Genomic DNA, 23,660 nt, shown 5'->3' with positions numbered 1-23,660 from the left:
ATAAAATATTTACCACCTTTTCTTCTGTCCACTCCTCTTTCCAATGAAGTTTTCCGTTTATTGTCTTTCAGTGGCTCAGGAACTGTAAGGACACATTTCCCAGATGTCCTGGTGACAGTGTGGTTACCTGCCAACCTGGAGATTCAGAGGAGAAGGTACAAACAACTTTATTTATTATTTACTGTACCAATGAAAGCACAGATTTTTACTGGCAAATTGATTCAGTCTATGTAGCTTAATCTTTGTGTTGTATTAATGGCTTTCTTTCTCTGTGGATTGAAATGTTTGCCCTCTTTGCACGCTGGCTCTGTCTCTATATCGTTATATCCTCCTGAAATTTCTTTTCCGTGCCGGAGTCGTTAAGTTTAAAGTTGCTGTTTTTTCTCTACAGTGTTGATTAATTCTTGGCAGCCTGGCTGTAAACAGTCAGGATTTTTAACTTGCTGTGCATGTGTTTGATTGATACTTTGTCTTCCTCTCACTTCACTCTTGATGCCCTAACATGCTCTCTCGCTGTCTAGCAAATGGAGTCTCTTGCAGTAAGTTCTCTTCACTTCACTCTAGATTCCTCTTAAACTGCTTAATTAACTTTGCACAACTGAATCAGTCAGTTTTGTTGTCACGTGTTTGTATTCCTTTGCATGTGCTTACAACAATTTGTGATTGTGATTGTTTGTGATCTCTGCTTCTGATAAATCTTAGCTTTTTTTTGTCACTTGTGTCTTCCAGCAACTGGAGCTTTGTCAGAGGCTTTACAAGCTTCACTTTCAGCTCCTCCTTCTGTTCCAGTCCTACTGCTCGCTCATTGGTCAAGTTCATGCAATAAGCTCTGTGCCTGAGGTGAGTCAAATCATTCTTCATTAAGTGTGACTTGCAGGCTAACAGAGGAACATGCTGGTTCCCTTATGTCTATGTGAGAGGATTCAGAGTCCAAGTAATTCACAATCAAACACATTAAATACCAAGATCTGCATGACTGTTGTTGTTCTAAATGTATTAGTTAAACATTAAATGTCCATCAAATTTGAGGTTTTCTAGGTCAGTGTGATTGATATCAACTAGGGCAATTTCCCCTTGTGACTTGGTCTTTCCTTGTATCATCCAGCTGTATGATAAGGAACATTCTAAGAAAAATGTCTATGATATATAGAGCCACATTATTTTTATTTAAATAGTAGGGGTGCAACGATACACAAAATTCACGGTTCGGTTCAGTTCGATACTTTGGTGTCACGGTTCGATATTTTTTCGATACAAAAAAAATGTTCATGCCTTTTTAATTTGTCATTTATTAAAATTATAAATATATATTTTAACTCAAAAGTACAGTTTTTAAATTTAATGTTGCTGAAACAAAAGTAATTAAAAAAATAAATATATCTCAGGGTTCTCAAAATTTCAAAATCCCTGGTAGCCCTTCGGGCAGGGACTCTTCAGTTTTTGGTAACCCAAAATAAATGTAAGTAGCCCGAATAAAAAAGAGAGCAATTTTTTGATTGATGTTTTGTTTCCTGTTTTGTTTCCTTTACAATATTATACTTTAATGTATAATATTGTAAAGGAAACAAAACATTAATCAAAAAATTGTTGAAAAACAAATTACAACATTGTATAAAAATTACAATCATCAACTCAAATACTTGGTTCTAATTGAACAGAAATTTCTATGAACTTGTAAGAACTGTGTAGGACATGAATCAGTCTGTGTCAGATCCTGAATTTGAAATTTCCACTGAAGTCACGGGTAAGAGACAAGTGGAACCAAGATCTAGGCCATTTGCTTTTTGAAGCAAATGGCCAGCTACATTTCCAGCTACAGCCCAGCTACATTTCCGAAAGAATGCAAAAGCATTGACATATATTTTTCCTTCCTACAATAGCCCGACGGGCAGGGCAGAGATAGATTTTGGTAGCCCGACTGGAAAAATCGCTAGCCCCGGGACGTCGGGCTAGCGATTTTGCGAGCCCTGTATCTGATTGAGGAATCACTCATCTTTGGAAAAGAGAGTTTATTACAGAGAAATGGCTCTTTCCAAAATAAAAGCTATACTATACGCTTCTTCTGGGTTATATTCTCAGCAGCATATTGTAGCGGGTCAGGGCTGTTCGTGGTTCTGTTTGTACAGTTATGTTTTGTTTATGTTGCCATAGTGACGGGTGACGCCCTCTCGCTGCAACGGTGTGTCCTTCCGGGGTCAGAGGGCGCCCTGTGTGTTGTTGTTGCTGTGCGGTTGCCACGCTGAGCAGTTAGCTAGCGGCAGTGTTCTTCTGCAGATGTCAATAAACGGCTGTGCTCCCTGGCTAGCTCACGGGAAGTAAGACCAAACGACACCTCCGTCTCCCCCTTGTCTGAGCTCGCCACATTGCTGTCAGAAGTGGGATGATGGTGGCACCCCATGTTCTGACCCGAGTGACTTTTCCCCCACCGGTCGTGACCGGCCGGTGCGCCAAAAGAAGGCACCTGGACATTTGCAGGACTTTGTGTGGGGTAATGGGGTCGTCGGGGACGACTGACCCCTTAGGTGGGGGCTATGTAGCGGGTCAGGGCTGTTCGGGGATCTGTTTATACAGTTATGTTTTGTTTATGTTGCCATAGTGACGGGTGACGCCTTCTCGCTGCGACGGTGTGTCCTTCCGGGGTCAGAGGGCGCTCTGTGTGTTGTTGCTGTGCGGTTGCCGCGCTGAGCAGTTAGCTAGCGGCAGTGTTCTTCTGCAGATGTCAATAAACGGCTGTGCTCCCTGGCTAGCTCACGGGAAGTAAGACCAAACGACACCTCCGTCTCCCCCTTGTCTGAGCTCGCCACATTGTTGTCAGAAGTGGGATGATGGTGGCACCCCATGTTCTGACCCGAGTGACTTTTCCCCCACCGGTCGTGACCGGCCGGTGCGCCAAAAGAAGGCACCTGGACATTTGCAAAGTGAAAGCAAAACACAAGCGCAAATTCAAACGCGATTTCAATGTCACATATTGACAGTGGCTCACCGATGCCAATGACATAATTACCCAGCTACATTTCCGAAAGAATGCAAAAGCATTGACATATATTTTTCCTTCCTACAATAGCCCGAGGGGCAGGGCAGAGATAGATTTTGGTAGCCCGACTGGAAAAGATCGCTAGCCCCGGGACGTCGGGCTAGCGATTTTGCAAGCCCTGTATCTGATTGAGGAATCACTCATCTTTGGAAAAGAGAGTTTATTACAGAGAAATGGCTCTTTCCAAAATAAAAGCTATACTATACGCTTCTTCTGGGTTATATTCTCAGCAGCATATTGTAGCGGGTCAGGGCTGTTCGTGGTTCTGTTTGTACAGTTATGTTTTGTTTATGTTGCCATAGTGACGGGTGACGCCCTCTCGCTGCGACGGTGTGTCCTTCCGGGGTCAGAGGGCGCCCTGTGTGTTGTTGTTGTTGTTGCTGTGCGGTTGCCGCGCTGAGCCGTTAGCTAGCGGCAGTGTTCTTCTGCAGATGTCAATAAACGGCTGTGCTCCCTGGCTAGCTCACGGGAAACAAGACCCAACGACACCTCCGTCTCCTCCCTGTCTGAGCTCGCCACATTGCTGTCAGAAGTGGGATGATGGTGGCACCCCATGTTCTGACCCGAGTGACTTTTCCCCCACCGGTCGTGACCGGCCGGTGCGCCAAAAGAAGGCACCTGGACATTTGCAGGACTTTGTGTGGGGTAATGGGGTCGTCGGGGACGACTGACCCCTTAGGTGGGGGCTATGTAGCGGGTCAGGGCTGTTCGGGGGTCTGTTTATACAGTTATGTTTTGTTTATGTTGCCATAGTGACGGGTGACGCCTTCTCGCTGCGACGGTGTGTCCTTCCGCGGTCAGAGGGCGCTCTGTGTGTTGTTGCTGTGCGGTTGCCGCGCTGAGCAGTTAGCTAGCGGCAGTGTTCTTCTGCAGATGTCAATAAACGGCTGTGCTCCCTGGCTAGCTCACGGGAAGTAAGACCAAACGACACCTCCGTCTCCTCCTTGTCTGAGCTCGCCACATTGTTGTCAGAAGTGGGATGATGGTGGCACCCCATGTTCTGACCCGAGTGACTTTTCCCCCGCCGGTCGTGACCGGCCGGTGCGCCAAAAGAAGGCACCTGGACATTTGCAAAGTGAAAGCAAAACACAAGCGCAAATTCAAACGCGATTTCAATGTCACATATTGACAGTGGCTCACCGATGCCAATGACATAATTACCCAGCTACATTTCCGAAAGAATGCAAAAGCATTGACATATATTTTTCCTTCCTACAATAGCCCGAGGGGCAGGGCAGAGATAGATTTTGGTAGCCCGACTGGAAAAGATCGCTAGCCCCGGGACGTCGGGCTAGCGATTTTGCAAGCCCTGTATCTGATTGAGGAATCACTCATCTTTGGAAAAGAGAGTTTATTACAGAGAAATGGCTCTTTCCAAAATAAAAGCTATACTATACGCTTCTTCTGGGTTATATTCTCAGCAGCATATTGTAGCGGGTCAGGGCTGTTCGGGGTTCTGTTTGTACAGTTATGTTTTGTTTATGTTGCCATAGTGACGGGTGACGCCCTCTCGCTGCGACGGTGTGTCCTTCCGGGGTCAGAGGGCGCCCTGTGTGTTGTTGTTGTTGCTGTGCGGTTGCCGCGCTGAGCCGTTAGCTAGCGGCAGTGTTCTTCTGCAGATGTCAATAAACGGCTGTGCTCCCTGGCTAGCTCACGGGAAGTAAGACCAAACGACACCTCCGTCTCCTCCTTGTCTGAGCTCGCCACATTGCTGTCAGAAGTGGGATGATGGTGGCACCCCATGTTCTGACCCGAGTGAATTTTCCCCCACCGGTCGTGACCGGCCGGTGCGCCAAAAGAAGGCACCTGGACATTTGCAGGACTTTGTGTGGGGTAATGGGGTCGTCGGGGACGACTGACCCCTTAGGTGGGGGCTATGTAGCGGGTCAGGGCTGTTCGGGGGTCTGTTTATACAGTTATGTTTTGTTTATGTTGCCATAGTGACGGGTGACGCCTTCTCGCTGCGACGGTGTGTCCTTCCGGGGTCAGAGGGCGCTCTGTGTGTTGTTGCTGTTGCCGCGCTGAGCAGTTAGCTAGCGGCAGTGTTCTTCTGCAGATGTCGATAAACGGCTGTGCTCCCTGGCTAGCTCACGGGAAGTAAGACCAAACGACACCTCCGTCTCCACCTTGTCTGAGCTCGCCACAATATTAAACATATCAGGTCCCCATAAGGAGAATCATGTGCTAACGGCTGTCTAAATGACTCGGGTAAAGTTTGTAGCATGCATGCTTGTTGTTTTTGTCTTTGCACTAGGATGACGTTGGCGTAAATGTGCAGTCATATTCCTTGTGTTCCCACTAGTGCTGTCAGCGTTAACGCCACAACACGGCAAATCTCCGTTAACGAGCTACCCCTGATCGCCGCATGCATGGGGCTAGACGGCCAACACGTTAACGAGCTAACTGCGCTAACACACTAGTTCCCACCCATGTAATTGAGCATTGCGTGGCACATCCAACATACTGTTTTACTTTAGTCCATGACACACTTACCTTCAGGGTCATACGTCACATGAAAACCAAAATAATTCCAAACGCCAGATCTGAATGAGGGTGGGGGAGGTTCAATTTGCCATGTTGCAAGGAGAGCTTCTGTCTCGCTAGCTTGCCCTGCGCTCTTCCTTCTGAGATGCTGTCTGTGTTGAACTCTCAGTGGATCTGCGCTCGACAGTGCAGCCTAGGCGAAGTAGTCAAACGCAGATTCACTGAGCGCTCAACCCAGACAGCATCGTCAGAAGGAAAGTTGATAAAATAAATTACAAATTTTGTACTGTTCATACATATGCGTACCGAACCGAAAGCACTGTATCGAACGGTTCAATATCGATACGAGTATCATTGCACCCCTATTAAATAGACATATGCTTTTATAAGTATATGTATGGTTTACTAGTTAAATTAAAATGATGTTGACCCTTAGAAAAACCCTGCTACACTGCAGACTTGATCTTGAGCATTTAATCTTTTAATATAGACATAAATTTCACATACACACTCACCCACCACCATCTGTTGTCCCTCCACCTCTTAGCTGCTGAACATGTCTCGAGAGCTTACTGATCTGAAGAGCAGCCTGCAGGCAGCAGAGGCAGCCGTAGCCAGCGACTTGGAACACAAACACTTGGCCCACACTCACTCACACGCCACCCAGGTGGCAGCCATGGTTGTGCCCAGCTTCCCCACCTCAGAGGCAGCGGTGCAGGCCATACTGGAGTGCCTTAGGAACCATGAGTTCACCAAAGCCGTGCGCTACATCCAGGAATGCAGGTGAGCAGCACGAGGCCATCAGCATACATGAGTGTATCCTGGGATTTAATGATTTTATTATTTTGTCTCAACGTAAAAGAACAAATGATCCAAAAAATGACCATGTGAACACACTGTGTCCCCATCACTTTCTCCAATCTTTACAAATGATTTTGAAGTATATAATAAGTAGACATTATAAAGGGCTGTCATTCCTGGCTGAGAAACTTAAGCTTGGGAGATGTTGAGGTCTATCTATCTCTCTTGTGCTTCTGTACGCAGATGATATTGTAGTATTGACAGAATCAGAGCTTCAGATGGCTTTAGATGGAGTAGAAAGATGTTGTGTAGACAGGAAAGTGTAAATCCTAATGAAAGTAAAATTGTAATGTTTGCATGAGGTAAAGTAGGACAGTTCTGTGGCTTTAAATTTGGAAATCCTGTAATACAAGTAGAGGAGGATCTAAGGCATAGGTGTCAAACTCTGGCCCGCGGGCCAAATTTGGCCCACAGCCTAATTACATTTGGCCTGCGAAGCCATACCAAATTATTATTAGAGCTGGCCTACTGGTATTATACAGCTAATATATATATTGTTTAGTATTAAGCTTTGCTTGTTCCATATTCAGTTTTCCAGCAAAACTTGTTTGAGTCCATAAGAAGAGATTCATTCTTAAATCTGGAGGAAGATTTTTTTTTCAGTAAATATTAATGTTAGCCCGCGACTTTGTTCCAGTTTTGAATTTTGGCCCACTGTGTATTTGAGTTTGACACCCCTGTTCTAAGGAGCTTGGAATGAAAAGCAACTGAACTTCTTTAAATGTCTTGAAGATGTTTCACCTCTCATCCAAGAAGCTTCTTCAGTTCTAAGACCAAATGATGAAGACTTCCAGATTTTAAGCCCTAGAGGGGATTGCCCCGTAAGAGGGTCGTATTGCTCATGTGGCTCATCACATGATCCAAGGTGTGAAAAAAAGGGTGTGGTCCATTATCAGCGTAAGCTTCGGGTGAAACCATTGTTAGACCTTGCCTCACCCTATCATTTGACTTATTGAGATCAAGAAGTGGGGAGATTTAAGTTGATAAAGATAAAGTTAAATGTAGGATGATTGGTTTTAGGTTTAGATTATCGAATGGAAATAGGAATAAATTGTACTTTTAATGTCTATTTTTCCAAAGAATCAATATGATAAAGGTGTTTTGAAGTTACGGTTAGGGAAGTTAAAACAAATATTTGATTATACGGGATTTTCTTATTTATGGGGATATACCGGAGTGGTGAATGACCGCTATATAAAAGCAGCTGTTAAGATGAGAATATCCAAACCTGAGGCAAAATTGATAGACCTGATATGTTTAACAATAGCATCTGTATAAATTACAGAATATTTAGGCAAGAGTTCGAACTGAAAAATTACTTGCGTAGTTTATTCTATATGGTGTTATTTGGCAAGGTATAGATGTGGGTCTAGTGGCATTCCTGTACTTATGGACACATTTTATCAAGTTGAATATATTAATTGTGTATTTATACTTTGTAGCTTGATCCAATGAATCAAGCTACATTGAATATTGAATATAGAAAGTATGTCTCTTTATATCTACCTGTAATAATTATAATACTTTTTGTGTCCATTTCAGGAGGCAGTGGCCCAACGGAGTGTTTGGCGGAAGCTCAGAGAGTGAGGTTCAGACGCTGCTCAACGTCTACTTCCGTCACCAAACGTTGGGCCAGACGGGCACAATCGCCCTGGTCGGTTCCCGGCAGGACCTCAGTCTGATCTGCTCCAAGCTGCTGGAGCTCAACGGGGAAATCTGCGACATGATCCGCCACGCCCAGGGTTACCGGGTCGTCACAACTTACCTCCCCGATTCAAGTGCCTCCGCGACCAGTCTCTGACAGGACTTCAGGAGCCCCCCACCCCCTCCTTCTCCACCTTTACTCCCTCCATCACTGCAGCCATTGACCCTTCCAAGACAACCTCTGCAATCCTCTCAGCCTGCTCTTACAGAGGGGGCCCAGCACCCACATACCTGGCCCCTGCCGCCTCCTATGTGTCTGCTGCCCCAGATTCACAGCTCCAGGCAGATACCCACTTACCACCCTGCCCAGCACTAGAACCTGAATTAAACCTTTCATTCCACTCTTCATCCTCATCCACTGCAAACTCTGAGACCTCTTTACTTAATTTTCCCAAACCCCCCGACCTGTTCTCTGCTCATAGCTCCAACACGCCAGGCCAATCACATTTTACACTGCCGCTCACACAAGAGCCAAAGAGACGTTATCTAGATGAGAACACAAGCCTTTATTATCCTATCAGAGTACATCCATCATGCAGTTTACCGCAATCACATTTCCACTGCAGCAAACACCCGATATCATCTCTCACATCCAGCTCTCTCCCAACTGTGGCCTCAGCGCCCACCTTGCTCACACACTCTTACACGAACCCATCGCCCATTTCTTCCCGGGGCTCTCATCTTCCCCATTTCCCATGCTCTCCGTACAAACACTCAAGCCCGTCCTCGATTCTGCACCCGGGCCGTGACACGGTCTTAACTCACAGCCCTTCATCGAGTTCATCTCTTCCCCCTCCCCCACCACCCCCTCCCTGTCCCACCGGCCCAGGAGAGGCTGCAGCTTGGGGTTGTTGTTGCTCCTTCGGCGGTGCTGCTACGCCTTTGACTCGCTACCTGGGGAAGGTGGGACAAGCTGCCCTGCCCTTACTGACAGTAGGGGGGCTCCTGAATACTGAACCGTCAGATGTCCAAACCTGAGACTTTAAAGTTACCACGCCAGAGGACCTAACGATCCAACATCAGGTCTTTGCATCTGAAAAGTAGACAATGACATACCAGAAATAACTGGACACTTTAAATGTTTAAGGACAGGGACTCATATCCCATGTATAATGGGATTTATCTCTGGATACTACAGATTGCTGCCTGCTGATAAGAATGACCTGATGTGATTATATACAAGCGCAGGCTTTGCTTCTAAAGCTAGATGTCGTGAAAAATAATGTACCTCCTTGTTTAAGTCCCGCTTGACGGTCATAATTCAGCATCTAATCTGTGCTGCACTCCGAGGACCTGTGAAGGCTTTTAGCTTGGACTTAAACTGGCTTCCCAGAGGAACTTTTAGACATGCTTGACACTTGCTGCCTCCTTCAGGAAGGATGAAAGAGACAGTGAGGAAATGAGCCGTGACACTACGTAGCATCACTGGAAGAAGTTTCCTCTGTGGAGTTTTGTTATACGTTTTTTCTAAATGTTGTAGAAAGGAGATCATGTATGTTTTGTTACTGTGAGAGAAAAAGGCTGTCACTTTTATTAAGAAGGAAAAGCCAAATGCTGGAGTGATTTTGTCTCTACTGTTCTGAGGCCTCCTCTGGAGGAAACTGTGCAATGCATGACCCAGCTGAATGCTTTCTACTGTACGCTCCCGTCCTGTCCTTTTCGCTTGGCCCAGACGTCTGACCTCAGCCTGATTGAAAGACTTGCTGACAGAGCAGATGCAGAATATTCAAGCGCATTTCTTTACGCTGCTCTTTGGCCTGTTTCTATTATTGATATTCTGTATCAGTGAATCAACTTGTCCCCTGACTACTGTTGTAAACATTGGTAGAGTAATCATGCCATTATCCGTGCGTGGCGTGCACCCCTCCGTGGCTAGCTGTAGCATCTTTAGTGAGCGTAAACACTATATTTCTGTCGACTTGGTGTTCACATGCAGAGAAGATGGCGCATGTACACAGTCAAGTATTTGCCCGTCTGTATACTTCTAATCGTTACTGTCACACAACCATAGTAGGATATGTTTGTGTGGTTTGTAGTTACCTTACACGTAAGGGAAATGCTGACATTCTGCACTCATTGTAGATGTGCGAAATGAAACCCACGTTACACACTACTGAATCTGAACTCGTCGTTGTCAGCCTTTTTGTGTGTGTGTGAGAGACTCTCCCTTGGTTCGGATCAAGCAATCATTTTGCTGTTGCTGTACAAATGTCTTCTTTTCCTATTTATATCTGATCAGATATGAAACGACACTTATTTGACTTAAGTTTTATAATGATGTTTGTTCTCTCAAATCAAACTGCCATGCATGCATTTTCTGTTTACTGTATGGAGTGTTTGAAATATTTATTAACAAGATAATTTTATCTGAAAGATACGTTTGTATGAGGTACAAAAGGGAGCCACAAGCTCACGCGGGTATGTTTTTCTTTTTCCTGTGTGTGGGAGAATGTGTTTGCATGCCAAACAAGAAGTTGCACATTTTTAAAGCTTTTTAGATGAAGACAGTAGTTGTTTTTTCACCTTGTAAATATTTTCACAGCCTTTGTGAAGTTGTTTTGAGTTGAAGCTCTGTAAAAGTTGTTAAAGTAAAGACCTATAACTTATGTTGTCTTTTGGTGCTTTATAAATGACTGAAAAACTAATTGTATTCAAGGGGCTCTGCCCTCTTCCTACATCTATCAATGTTCTCTGCAGTCTTCCTCCTTCCTGGCAGCTCCATCTTTAACATCCCTCCTCTACAAATGTCCAAACCCTCTCAGCTTTGCTTCACTGTGTCTCCAAAATGCTCAGCCTGAATGGTCCTTCAGGTATATTCATTTCTAATCCTCTTTCTCCTGATCTTAACAGCTTGAAATCTGAACATTTTTAGCTAGACACGCTAGTATTGTTAAAAAAAGAAGCTTGGAGTAATTTAGAAATTGTGCCATCAGTTTGTATGGGAGAACATTGTATCATTGCAGTAGAGTAACATAGTCTACTGTGTATAATAGGCAAGCACCCCATCATTTCCATTTTGACTTCATAGTGTATGTATACATTCAGGAATCTCAACTTTTAAGGTGCAGTGTTTATTTCTTCATACAAAAATAGTTTTCATGTTAGGTACCAGGATCAGTGAGGGGGAATGAATTTTTAAAGTTGGCTCAAACCAGGGCAGCGATTGGAGTGACTCTTCAAGTTTGCTACTGGGGGCGGTGGCAGCTTCTCTTTGTGGCATGACTTTACACATCAGCCTTATTGGTGTAACCTCAGGCTTTCACGGCGGGCAACTTAGACGATGTATTTGAAGCTGTAGGTGGCGTCACAGGACAGCTTCATTCCCTTGCAGCGACAGCACAGGTCCTGACGGTGAGGCTTCTTCATGTTAATGTGCCTCTGCTTCTTCTCACAGATGCAGCAAGTCTGAGAGCAACCCTGACAGGGGGTGTAAAAGAACATCACCAGCATAAGAAACAGCACAGGCTTTTCTCATCCCTACAGAAGGAATGCCTTACTGAGACTGATAGTGCCTTAGAAATGTGATCCAGTTTATTTAAATGCCCCACACAGAATCTGACTGACCCTGCGACTCCACTTTAAGTCCAAGTGAACAAATCATCTTGCGAAAGTTCCTCAAAAACAAGTTCACGTACCTTGCACAGGATAGATTCCACTCTGTAGGGGTTAAACCCCACTTGGCACTTCCGGCAGAGCTGCTTGTAGTACACCTGCCAAAGCAGTCGCTCTATTTTAGCTCAGCAGGCATTTGTTTGTGCAATGCTTGTTACCACTAACCTTACTCGTTCCAGAGATGCACCATACATAAGCACTCTCCCACCGGATGTTGCACTTTTTGCAGTGGAAAAACCCATACCTCTGCTCCAGGAACTGGAAAAAACAAAGATAAATAAAATTTGTACAAAATCTTTTTTTACCACAGCTGGGTTTTTCCCTGTGGGCTGCACTGACTGTAAACATTCTGATGATACTTTTATGGAGAATGTGAGTGAGTGCATAGATTTTGAACTTAACTATCGTGATATGTTTTGAGTTTCCCATTAATAATGGCTCTACCCCGTTACCATTCATACTACAAAGTAGTTAATAAACAAGATAGTTTTTCAATTTAAAAACATTTTTTTATCTTTTCTAAATACAGAACAGTCTGGGCAATTAGTATCTTATACTGCCCTTTATTTCTTTGTATTTTTGAACACGTTATGATCTTTTACACTTCTTAAATCTTAAATAAATCGAGTTTCGTTAGATGTTTTTTAGTGTAAAAAAAAGTACCGAGTTAAAATCAGAACAAATTTAAATGAGCCTACGATGACATTTGCCAATTAACTAAAAGAATCTATATTTTCGGATGGATAATAGGTTTTAAATGACAGTCATACTAATTAGGCTATAGTTTGAGGGCTTGAACCATAGATGACTGAGGGACTTTTCTGAGTTACATCGTGGATTGGAAAGCTAAAGACAGTGCTCATTGCCATTTCCCCACACGCATCCACCTGAAAGTTGGATCCCTTTGGAGACCGGTGGAAAGCTGTCTTGGAGTCTTCTGGGGCTTCCTCGCCATTTTGATCCCCATCGGCCTCGGACGTGGCCTGCTCGGCGGCGGCTTCATCTTCTCCTTCACCAGCGCAGTCTTCGAGTTTCTTTAGGAAGAGCCTGCGGTCAAACACCGGCGAATAGATGGACACGGGCCTCAGGAAGCGCAGGTTGCTCATTGGCGGCGTGTGGCACTGCGCCTTCTCCTCCGGTGTGGACGCATCGGGGCTCATGGGGAGCTTGCAGGGAGTGGGAAATTCATCGAAAAACAGCGTTTTGGGGCCCAGAGAGCACTGGACAATTTTATCCACCCTGGCGTTCACTTGCACGCCGCACTCTTTGGTGTTCGCCTTCTTGAGCTGAGGGGGTAAACTGGGGTTGACCTGGGACAGGAGGGTCTTGTAGAGCTCCAGGTAGTTGAGGCTCTGGGGGTTCATGAAGCGACCATCTCTCTTGCCCCAGTTGCCGACCTGAGCCGGGGAAGCGCAGACAGGGTTACCATATACATTGTATGGTGGAAACGTGGACAGGAACCCCTCCATCCTGGAGCCATGAAACCAGTCCAACTTCGTGCTCGTGAGATTTATAGCCTACGCGTACCTTCTCTAGGCACTGATTGGTTAATTGAGAACAGCGGCGTGCAGGCTCGAATATAGGTAGAGATACGGTGCCCTCTATTATTTATTAATAATAAGGCTCTGTTGACTACAGCAAGAATGGCTGGCTATGCATTTGAAAGTGTAGTGGTACATTTTTGGGGCCATCTTTAAAATTTAAGTTAAATTAAAATTGTTTTTATCAAAAAACTACAGAAAATCTCTGCTGAAACAAGACTCTGTGCCCAATCCACTTCTGCAGCAAGCGCGATGCTTTATTTGAACGATCCAAATCCGAAATGTTATATTGGAGCTCCCTCTATGGGCTGGCTCATGTTGGCCAGAGACCCATCGGAGAAAGACAAAGCAAGCAGGAGATTAATGAGGCATGCAGTTACATCTTTATTTATTTATTTATTTTTAGTTGGACGTTATGTGAACTAGCTTGGCAAGAAGGTTGTATAACTTCAGTAATATTGCTTTTTTAGTAAAGCCACTGAAGTCAGAAAATCTATCATTTGAAAGCCAAAAATGTGTTAGACGTATTAAAAATGTGAATGAGTAGGTTAGCAAACAAAGGAAATTGAGAAATAAATACCCATGGGCATTGTCCCATAAATGCGATTTTTATTTTTAAAATGTCTGTGTGAATAAATGACTTTATATGGTATATATTCTAACAGTAGGGGTGCACTTAAAACGCCAGAAGGGCCATTCAGCAGCAACTATTTATATTTGTAATTCCAGTTTACACAGGATTAACGTAAATGCACCATTACTGTCATATTCATGCGATCATTTTCACGCACAAACCCCTTTAGTTGAATCATGGGTTGGTGGTGAGTTCAGGCTCTGTCGGAATCCTGGGTTTTCCGTTTGATATGCAAAACAGACAACAATGCCTTAAAGAATAGTGTCAAAACATTATCGTTTGGATGTTTAAAACTCTATTTTTAAAACTGTGGGATTAAATGTAATCTCTGTTTAAGAAGACTAATGTTTTATTTGGCAGGGTTCGTGTTGTATAGGCCTGTGCTAAATAAAATCCACTCTAAATTAATTTAGTGTGGATTTTTTTTTATTGCAAATTACCTGCTTTTATCTTTAAAGTGCGCTTCACGAGGACTGTTAGATATATTACAGGAACTTTATTTTATATGTGTTTGAATACTCGAAATCTTTTTGGAAATTTTTACGAACAAAAACTGAAAAAGACGCTCTGCGCGTCACGTGAAGGGCTCAGCAGAAGTACCCGAACTCGCCCTATAGGTGGCGCTACCCACCCATCGATGGTTTTTACCCACGGGCACTGAATCTATACATATTGGCGCCATTTTGGAGCTAGGAGGGGGAAGAGAGCTGCAGAGGAGGACACGATTTATCACAATTCACCGTAACAGGTAAGAAAATGCACAACGAAGCGAATCGTTTTGATTGAAAAGCAGCGATATTTTCGGACGTCGTTGCCACAGAGTCGATGTGATCCAGGATGTATCCGCGGAGCTCCCGGGTTTCCAGCGCTAAAAAAGGCGGAGCAGAGCCCGCCTCGCTTGCCTGTGTTCTCGGCAGCCTTGTCCGATTCACAGCGCTGGTTGACCTGGTCCTGCGGCGGAACAAAAAAATGGTTAGCTAGTAAAATAGTAGTCTGCTGACTGGGCTCCCCGCAGCACGAACAGACAGTGGGGGTCGGGTTGGTTGTGTGAGCGGGCTCGGGATATTGATATGGATATAACGGTAGTTAGCCGGTGTGTTTTGTTCGGTGCAGCGTTACTCTCAGTCCGCCCTCTGTCACTGAGATTGCTCTGCTGCTAACGCTAGCTCGGCACGCTAGTTTTTAGCGTGGATACTAGCGAGCTAACAGCAGCTAGATGGATTAGCCACAGTCAACATAACAGCAATAAGGCAGCCTGGCCTGAACACGCTGCTGTACCAATAACAATACCCTCTATTCACGAACAGCTTCCCGACTGTGTAATAAACTCACCCACGTGAAATCGGCCTTGAGAATAAATTATTAGCCTAACTCTGGTAGTGATCTCGTAGTATTTTCGTTGTGACGCTCATTATTGCGGGCTTTTAGTGAAAGGCGCATTACTTTTTTTTTTTGTTTCTTTAAATTGCAGAGACCTGATCCTCTAGCGGTAATTGTGTATTTAAGGCTTCTCGAGATTTTAAAGACTTTTACTTAACGAGTTTGCGCAACAATGAAAATATGAACACAAATAGAAGCTTTGGGGGTGAAAAAGTAGCGTGTGATCAAATAGGACATATTTATTTTTGCAGCTAAGTCGCTTCCAGAGAGCTGTAGGGCATCTGATGTGACCGCTATCAGTCTATATATGTATATGAAAAATCTAATCTCTGTATATGTTTTTAATTTTATTATTGCTATTGTTTTTAAATCGCTTCATCATCAGCATTGCGTTTTGATGAGCGGATTAAAGATTGTAAGCAGTCTAAAATATCTGATTACATGGCCATGAAACGCTGGGTTAGATATTTGTTTCATATGGATTTCTCTACACACACACACACACACACACACACAAACACAAACAAAATAAATAAATTTAAAAAAAATCCTCTTAAAAATAACACAATTTAAAATCCCAAATAGGATTTTAATGTATTCATTCTTTGTGCGAATTGCAAATAAAATAATGCTACAGGCAGAACTCATTTATCAGGAGCTGCTTTGCACTTCTTCAAGAGATAATTTGGCCCTATTTAAAAAATCAAATGCAGGCTGTGCTCCTTTAAGCATTAACTGAATTGTAAACTGAGCTCAATTATGTTTAGTCAAGCTCTTCCTCTTCAAAACCAAGATTTTCAGTTTGTTTCTCTTTGATGGTTGCCTTGTGGTGAATGGATACAGAGGAGTAATGATGTGTGTGCTGCCTAATACCCGTAGAGATGTGATTCAGCCTTCACTTGTCCATTTCATTTAATCTGAGGAAAAGCTCAACTCTTTGAAAGCGTTTCCCTTCTTCAGCCAGTTTCCATCGCTTTGTTTTTGTGAGAGTGCCCGTGCGGAGGTTGACGAGTTCGCCCTTAAAGCTGGCCGGTGTCCGGTTCCCTCTCTGTTTGCTGACATTCACCCTCATCCCTGTGATCACCCAAATGGGAGGGGGGTTAAAATCAAGGATGTCTCTGTCAGAGTTCGAATTAGGTTCGAAGAATGGAAAGTTCTCACATTTCTGCTGGCAGCTGCCTTTAAAAGACAAAAGTGGGAAGAGCATAAGCAACTAATGGGGGGCAGGAAAGGCTTTCGGTGGGGGGGATAAATGTGTTTTTACTGTGATAAACCAGTAATAAGCTGAAAGTAGCTCATGTTCAGGAGGTTGTGTATGGGACAGCTTGCTCCTTTGTGATTATTTAGTGCTGGTTCCCTGGTGGATGGTACCCACGCAGCCTCCCTAGGTTGAGAAATAATCTGCTGTGATTGGCTGCCAGAGCTCAACTGTGTATCAGTGTGGCAGAATGAGAGAGGGATGGACTCAAATTTGGCAGCAGCTGTGGGTGGAAAAGAAGGTCAGAATCAAGCAATCTGGCAGCTTGCCAATGTCCTGTGTGTGTGTCTGTGTGTTTTTGTAAAAGCTCAACTACAGCTACAGAAAACTGTTTGGTTGTGATTCATAACTAGGTTTTGGAGTCTGGTCTCTAAATCAAGCGCTTTTGTCAGACGGCAGACCCACTGACCGAGGCCGCTTCATAAATCAGTTTTTCTTTCGGGGTTAAAAGTAGCTGAAATTGAAGGAACAAACAGTTCAGTTGTGAGAGAAGAAAATAATCTGTTCATTTTTCAGGGCTTCTAATAGCTGCATATGTGCAGTGTTTTGTTTTTTTAATTGTATTTTGTTATGTAGTTGTATTGAATAAAACAACTACTTTTTTTTTTCTTAAGGAGCAGAAGGAGATAATATTAGAGCCAAGTAAAACAAAAAACATTTGGCTAAATTTCATGCTGCCTGGTCTGAACTGTGGATCGGGCAGCCTAACAAATGCCTGTCAGGGAAGCTGAAGTGAGCAGTTGGATGAGGAGGATCTCGGTTTGGCATTTTGTGCACTTTCCAAAGGAATCGTACAGATTTCCCCACTAAAAGGTACTTATCTGTTATGGTAAATGGACTGGTTCTTCTATGGTGCTTTTCTTTTCTACTTGAGCACTCAAAGTACTTTGTACAACTTTCCTCATTCACCCATTCACACTCATTTATATGAGCGTTTTTTTTTTTGTTGTTGTTGTTGTTGTTTTTTACTAAGCTTAAATGCTTTCTGTCTAACACTTTGACACATTCACACTCCAATGAACGCATGAGAGAGCAACTTGTGGTTCAGTAGCTTGCTCAAGGATACTTTGGCATGCAGGCTGGAGCAGCCAGGGATCGAATCACCAACCTTCGAATTATATTGAAAGGTTATATTTTGAAAGCTCCAAGTAGGATACTGGGGTTTGTGAAATAAGTTTTTACTTTTGAGCAGACGTGATGCCTTTTTACAGAGAGATATTGCAGAGGTATTAATAGATATTATTGTAGGATCTTTACTTTACAATATAAAGTACCTGTTGTTGTAATTTGTTGCTATATAAATAACATTGAATTGAATAGAGATCTATATGCACGCATAACCACAGGATTGCAGAAACTAAGATTGGGATATGATCCCTTTTTTCAGAATACCCAACCGTAGTCTGGGTTTCTGCAGTCATATAGCAGTTTGTAACACCATGTCATGCACATTGCTTGACAGCTGTCTGTCATATTGGTGCTTGGTGAGTAATTCCTGGATGTTGCTGGTGGTTATTGGGTGAAATTGGTTACAAAGAAGAGATTTTTGCTGCACCAAAAATCTCTGCAAACGTGCTAGCCGAGCAGTAGTAAACTTGGAAAAAGTGTGAAGAAAACTGCATTTGCCTTCAGAGTAAAACTTGTTTCAGCACGACAGTCAGCAAGTTTTGCAAAGGCCTGGTTTGTACTTTGAAGGCAAACTGTCTCAGTTTTGGCAGTTTTCACATTATCACTGCTACTGGAGGAGTAGCTGGCGAGTGTTTGCAGACAAGCTGGCGTGTTCTGTGCATACTACGAGTGACAGCAGAATCAGCTAGGAACCAAAGCAGCATGGTGGTTTTCACCAGTTGTGGATACTAGAGCAGGGCGATATGGCCAAAAATATTTATCACGATATATATTTGAAAATTTGCGATAACGATATAACCGACGATATAATTGATGCGAGACAAAATACAACTCCACAACATTACTAGCGCAAAAAGACAACCTTCCATTTATTTTCACTTAAACAAGAAGCTGGTTTTTATGTACATTAAAGCTTTATAAAAATGTAACAGTGCAAATGCAAATTCCTTGCTGAAAGTTTAACCAAAAGGCATTTCCAGTAGAAATGGGCTGACATATCCTGAGCATAACCATGTATAATATCCACTGAAGTTAAAAAGAGGTGCTTTGCAACATTAAACTGCAGTGTGCAGTACGTATTTTTCGGACCATAAGGTGCACGGGATTATAAGGCACATTAAGCGAAACAAAGCAGTCAGATAAATCAAACTTTATTAAACTCATTCTTCTTGCTTCTTCCACTTCTGTACCATTGATTCATTAATGTTGAATTCTCTGGCAGCTGCTCTATTCCCATGTTGTTGCAGTATATTAATGACTAACCTCGTATTGTGGATGGATTATCTCAGTTGTTCTCCTGACTGAAGTTTGGTCCGTTTACAACATCCTGCCATGCGATTGCATTTGTCTCTAACCATGAAGAACCTTCACGTTAACTTTTATAAGTGGAAAAGTGTTAGTGTTCGTCCTCCAGCTTCACTGTTTATGTTATGCTAACATAGCTGTGTCGCTAGCGATCACGTAGCACATCATTATATACCAGCTAGCCCAACTTCAGTAACCCTACAAACGTCACTGCTGTTTAGTTTCCTGTCTTCATTTATGTTGGAAGTGATAGCAGAACTGTACGTTTGATTTTTTTCAGAAATCTCTCAGTCAGAACATGCTATATTATGCTTAGGTAACTAGCGAAACTAGCGAGCTAACTTCCGCTAGCTTCCTGCTAACGTCTAACTCCGTTAAATGTAATAACTTTAGTTTTCATGGATGCCTGGAAGTTAAACTTCATAGTTACACCTGGTAAAGCAGCAATGCTGATCGTTTTATTAAAGATGAAAGAATTTAGACAGTTTTTAACTCTAAGTGATGCTGCAGTGTTGTTTGACCTGAAGCATACGGAGTTTAGGACCCAGATTACTCCCAGATTTAAGAGCATCTTAGTCCGACAAATATGACAATAACAACGGCCGCTTGCATGTTCTGCAAAAAAATGTGCTTTGTCGTGTATCTGACGGACAAACACCAAACCAGTTCCACATCACGGAAGTTGCACCATTTTTACAAACCAATTCTGGTTCATCTGTTTCACTCAACAATCGGCCATGTGCGTATGAAAACAAAGGCACTGCGCATGCGTGTTTTACTCCCATTCTATCGCGATATTTCATTTTCCTATCGTTGCCTAACATTATACCGGTATTACCGTGAACGGTATAATATGGCCCAGCCCTAGTGGATACTCCATTTTTCTTTCCTTCATGACCAGTGGTTGCCAGGTGATTGCAGACTGGTCTCTAGGCTTGTGTGACCTGACATTACACGTCCAAATTGCCAGTCAAGTTATCAGCATGTGCCTGCATATCCTGAATTGAAAGCACAGTAATTTGCTGCCCTAAGGTGAACTCACAATGGGTTTGAAGTGTGCCTCATGTGCCTTTAGCTGGTGTCCATATCTCTCTTTATGGACAGATTTTGTCAATAGGATAGCATCATAGTGTGGATGTGACAGTGAGCAAAATGAAGGCCAAGATCATTGGTGTGTCATTAAATCAGGTAACATTTTCACAACTACTAAGTGCACATGGGTTTTTTGCTATGTTAACATATCCTGAATACACCAGAGGCCTTTGCTATGAAGAAAGATTTGGATTGATCCAAGCACCGTCAAGCTTTTACCCAGTTTTCAGTGTGATCAGGTGATTAAGAGTCTAATTCTTAGTGGGGTGCATTGCAATGGTAAGTTATTCTGGAGATCTAACATGCTTACCTGACTTATTGAGATAATGGCCACCTTTGTATGACCGCTTAAGGGCTCATTATGGTTGCTGCAGTGGTCATTGTGCACACAAGTAGTGACGTCATCATTTATATCACCAGTGAGGGCGCACTGGGCTGGCTCCAGTATTCTCCTAAGCGGCAGAGGTGTCACCACTCATACAAAACCTCCACATCAGTGTTATTACTGGAGTACAAAAGTCTTTTGGGATTTTTTTTTTTGTCTTTCCAACGTCTCCCTTGGTATAATCTGGAAATCTTTTGCTCTGATGAATCATTAGATCATTATCATACACTCATTCCTTCAGTGTGTGGTGATGCCACAGATGCAAGGTTGCAAAAACTGAAAGCCCCATGATATGCATGAGGGCTGCTTGCTCCATGGCATGTGACATTTCGGTGATGCTCTGTTTTTTTTGTTTGTTTTTTTTTCCGGGGCGGGGGGGGCTGCTTAAAGAGGTTGTACATCGGCATAGTAGTGCGGTGTGATGCCCTAACTGCTCTAAAGTATGGAACTCTAAAGCTTCCTCAGGGACAGCTACCTTGCCATGTTGACAAATCTATAAGCCACGTGATTGGACGGTCTGTCATCACATTCAAAAGGGCCCCATTAAACCTGAAAATGCAGAGAATCACAAATGTCACTGTCTAGGACTGAAAGCGACAGTGACTTTGTGTGAGGAGTTTAGGTGCGAGACAAACTGAAGCATACCCAGATCATTAAGCACAGTGTGAGTGCATGCCAGCGGGCGAGTCGGAAAGGGGCGGATACTTGGGCACGACACAAAGTAATCACATCCCCAAGTAGGGAGCTAAATTTCATTATGAGATGTGGGAGAGTCTGAGAAAATTAACAAACAAACTCCTCCACAGCGACGCACAACAGCGAGCAGCTAACACCTCTGCTGATTATCATAGCCGCCACTAAAGTTGCAGAGAAATATCAAGCTAGAACATCTAACCTGTGTGTGTTAACACTGACGCTTTTGCGGTGTGGTTTTTGTATATGACTCACAAAGGTAATCATTATCACTCGCTCTGAAACTTGATTGCATTATTTAAACCGCCATCTGATCTGATTTCATTACTGATGACTATGTGCAAGTTTGATTTTGATTCATTTTTATTTTAAATAACTAAAATTATAAGGAAATAATGAGATGTATGTAAATTATAATTGTATATAAAAGATGGCCCACCCGAGTTACATAGAGTCAAAGGAAGCGTCTTCAGATTGCTTGGTTTATTGTTGAGAAACCCATTATATGACTCTTTGAATACTGGCTCCTTTAGTCAATGTTTCTTTGGACAGCATAGCAAATTATAAATTGCTTCCTATTACATGTGATGCAACAATTTACCATCTTGCTATCCTGAGGGGACTTTATGTTCTGATGGTTCTCTGGAAATTGAATTGAATTGAAATGGGAAAAGTAAACGACTGCAAAATGAGTCTGTGCACTCACGATCTTCGGCTAAGTACCTACATTCACATTAATCTGCTTCATCTATTAAATATTTTTACATGTCTGCGTTGTTAGCTGTTTTTGTGAGTTTATGTTAACGGCTAGAAAACTGACATGAAAATAGACCAAGACGTGAGTCTGGAGAAAATTACTGTTTTGGTTAATAGCAGCATTTCTGAGCTGTAACCGAGGAAAGCTGCCATGTCTTGGATTCTAGTTTCTAATATCAGGGTTTTGATATATTTAAACCAAGCAGCTCACTGGGCCTAAACATTGTGCAAAAGCTACAAGAGCTGCAGACATTTTGTTAGTTAATGTCAGCCTGCTGTTCTCTTTAAGCCACAACATGTTTTTAAAAAACAGCCTGCAAAGATTATAAAGAACAAGACAGATGTTATGACTTAGTACCCTTATTACCACTAATTAGGGTTGGCTAAATCATGCCAATGTACTCTCACATGTACACTTTTTTCTCTATAGCTATTAGTGTTGTCGTGGAGGGTAGAACAACAAGAACTGAGTGTCATGAAGTGCCCACAGGGGAGCACTGCAAAGCTAAATTAATGAGTCAGCGAGGTATGTCGAGCTTAAAGTTTGCGTTCTCAACATTACAGATGACTGGCTTTTTGCCTAGCTAGAAAAACCTGACCCAAAGCAGGTTACATTAAGAGTTGAAATAGTCTGGAGTACCATTTTTAAGTAATTGTGTCACAGGCTTCTGACTTTATTAGATAGGGGGCAGAAAAGGGGCAGCGAGGGCCATCAGCATTTTATATATGCAAACTGTTGGGTCATGTCGTACTAATGCTGCAGAGGTTAAGTCACAAGTGATCAAAATGCAGCTCTTATTCACAGCGGTGCCCATGCATTCAGTTGGTTGCTCGTAGAGCTGGGCGATAGAACGATAACGATATGTATCGCGATAGAACTTTTTCTCGATAGAAAAATTAAAAAAAAAAAGAACAGCCAATCCAAATTACGTAGCGCAGAGCCGAACCAATCACAGCCGCAGCGTCACGTCACATGACTTGTTACGTACAGCACAAGTGCCAAGCCGCACATGTGTATTTGTTTGGGAAGCAGCCAGCCACCGTACCGCCGTGAAGGTATTTCGGCTATTTCAAGTCTGACAAAAAACAGAGTAGCGTGCACTGTAAATTGTGCCGAAAGCAAGTCTGGAAATACAATAAACTTTTCTCTAGATTTTTCTATGCGTTTGCACCTTTCGTCCACACGTAAACGGCGTTTTTGGTCACTGAAAACAAAGATTTTTAAAAACTCCGTTTTTGCATTTACTGTGGACTAGAAAAACGGAGAAAACGCAGCGTCAAAGGTGTGCGCATTTTTTGACGTCACACTGCGCCACGTTATTGTTTCGGTGAAATGAATTTCTACAATACTGTTACTGTCCCTCCACACATACAACTCGGTTCTGCTTCTATGCCCCAGCTTTGTTTACTTTTTCCCACCGTGGCTTCTAGACTTCTGATTGGCCAACATTTCTGCACGGTTAGGAATCTAGCTCCACCTGCTGCTTTGGCATGTTCATAAGGCAAGGCAAGGCAAATTTATTTGTATAGCACAATTCAACAACAAGGTGATTCAAAGTGCTTTACAGAGACATTAGAAACAAAAACAAATAAAAAGCATGATTTAAAATTGATTAAAACAAGCAAACAAACTAACTAACTAAACACACACATTTCACACCTGTTCGCGCGATCTGAACCCTTATCGTAAGGGGAGCTACCAGTCCTTCTGTGGACGAGCTACTTTCTATTTTAAATTCCCTGAATTTAAAATACTCTCTAGACCCAGTCTAGACCCAGTTGGGGAGCTACCC

At 43.0% G+C, this 23,660-nt stretch overlaps 3 protein-coding genes across 10 annotated transcripts in view; 2 read left to right on the top strand and 1 right to left on the bottom strand.

Annotated features, from left to right (window-relative positions):
- Nucleotides 1-10,695, top strand: part of fryb (furry homolog b (Drosophila)) — a 58,615-nt gene extending 47,920 nt beyond the window's left edge. For 6 of the 8 annotated variants that reach the window (XM_085289235.1, XM_085289231.1, XM_085289233.1 and 3 more), the window contains exons 62-66: nucleotides 72-155; nucleotides 522-539; nucleotides 730-840; nucleotides 6,066-6,301; nucleotides 7,922-10,695. In XM_085289235.1, the coding sequence (XP_085145361.1) occupies nucleotides 72-155; nucleotides 522-539; nucleotides 730-840; nucleotides 6,066-6,301; nucleotides 7,922-8,180 (708 nt within the window). In that variant the 3' untranslated portion in view covers nucleotides 8,181-10,695. The remainder of the gene's footprint in view (nucleotides 1-71; nucleotides 156-521; nucleotides 540-729; nucleotides 841-6,065; nucleotides 6,302-7,921) is intronic. The other 2 variants (XM_085289232.1, XM_085289239.1) reach the window with 1 other exon arrangement.
- A 93-nt stretch (nucleotides 10,696-10,788) lies between these two features.
- zar1l (zygote arrest 1-like) lies at nucleotides 10,789-13,227 on the bottom strand. Its single transcript, XM_085289241.1, has 4 exons — nucleotides 12,583-13,227; nucleotides 11,861-11,953; nucleotides 11,719-11,793; nucleotides 10,789-11,500 (listed from the first exon to the last, which is right to left on the bottom strand). Exons 1-4 carry the CDS (start codon nucleotides 13,162-13,164, stop codon nucleotides 11,357-11,359), a joined length of 894 nt encoding a protein of 297 aa, XP_085145367.1. The 5' UTR covers nucleotides 13,165-13,227; the 3' UTR covers nucleotides 10,789-11,356.
- A 1,243-nt stretch (nucleotides 13,228-14,470) lies between these two features.
- The window catches only part of pds5b (PDS5 cohesin associated factor B), a 35,266-nt gene continuing 26,076 nt past the window's right edge, over nucleotides 14,471-23,660 (top strand). Inside the window, exon 1 of the mRNA XM_085289230.1 lies at nucleotides 14,471-14,618. The gene's annotated coding sequence lies outside the window, so the exon portion shown is untranslated. The remainder of the gene's footprint in view (nucleotides 14,619-23,660) is intronic.

The sequence above is a fragment of the Mchenga conophoros genome, linkage group LG10 (assembly GCF_057382185.1).
Source record: "Mchenga conophoros isolate Kocher_MC1m ecotype Shallow Benthic linkage group LG10, M_conophoros_male_GT1.1, whole genome shotgun sequence".
In the NCBI taxonomy this organism is placed as follows: Eukaryota; Metazoa; Chordata; class Actinopteri; order Cichliformes; family Cichlidae; genus Mchenga; species Mchenga conophoros.
This window is presented reverse-complemented; position numbering and strand designations above follow the sequence as displayed.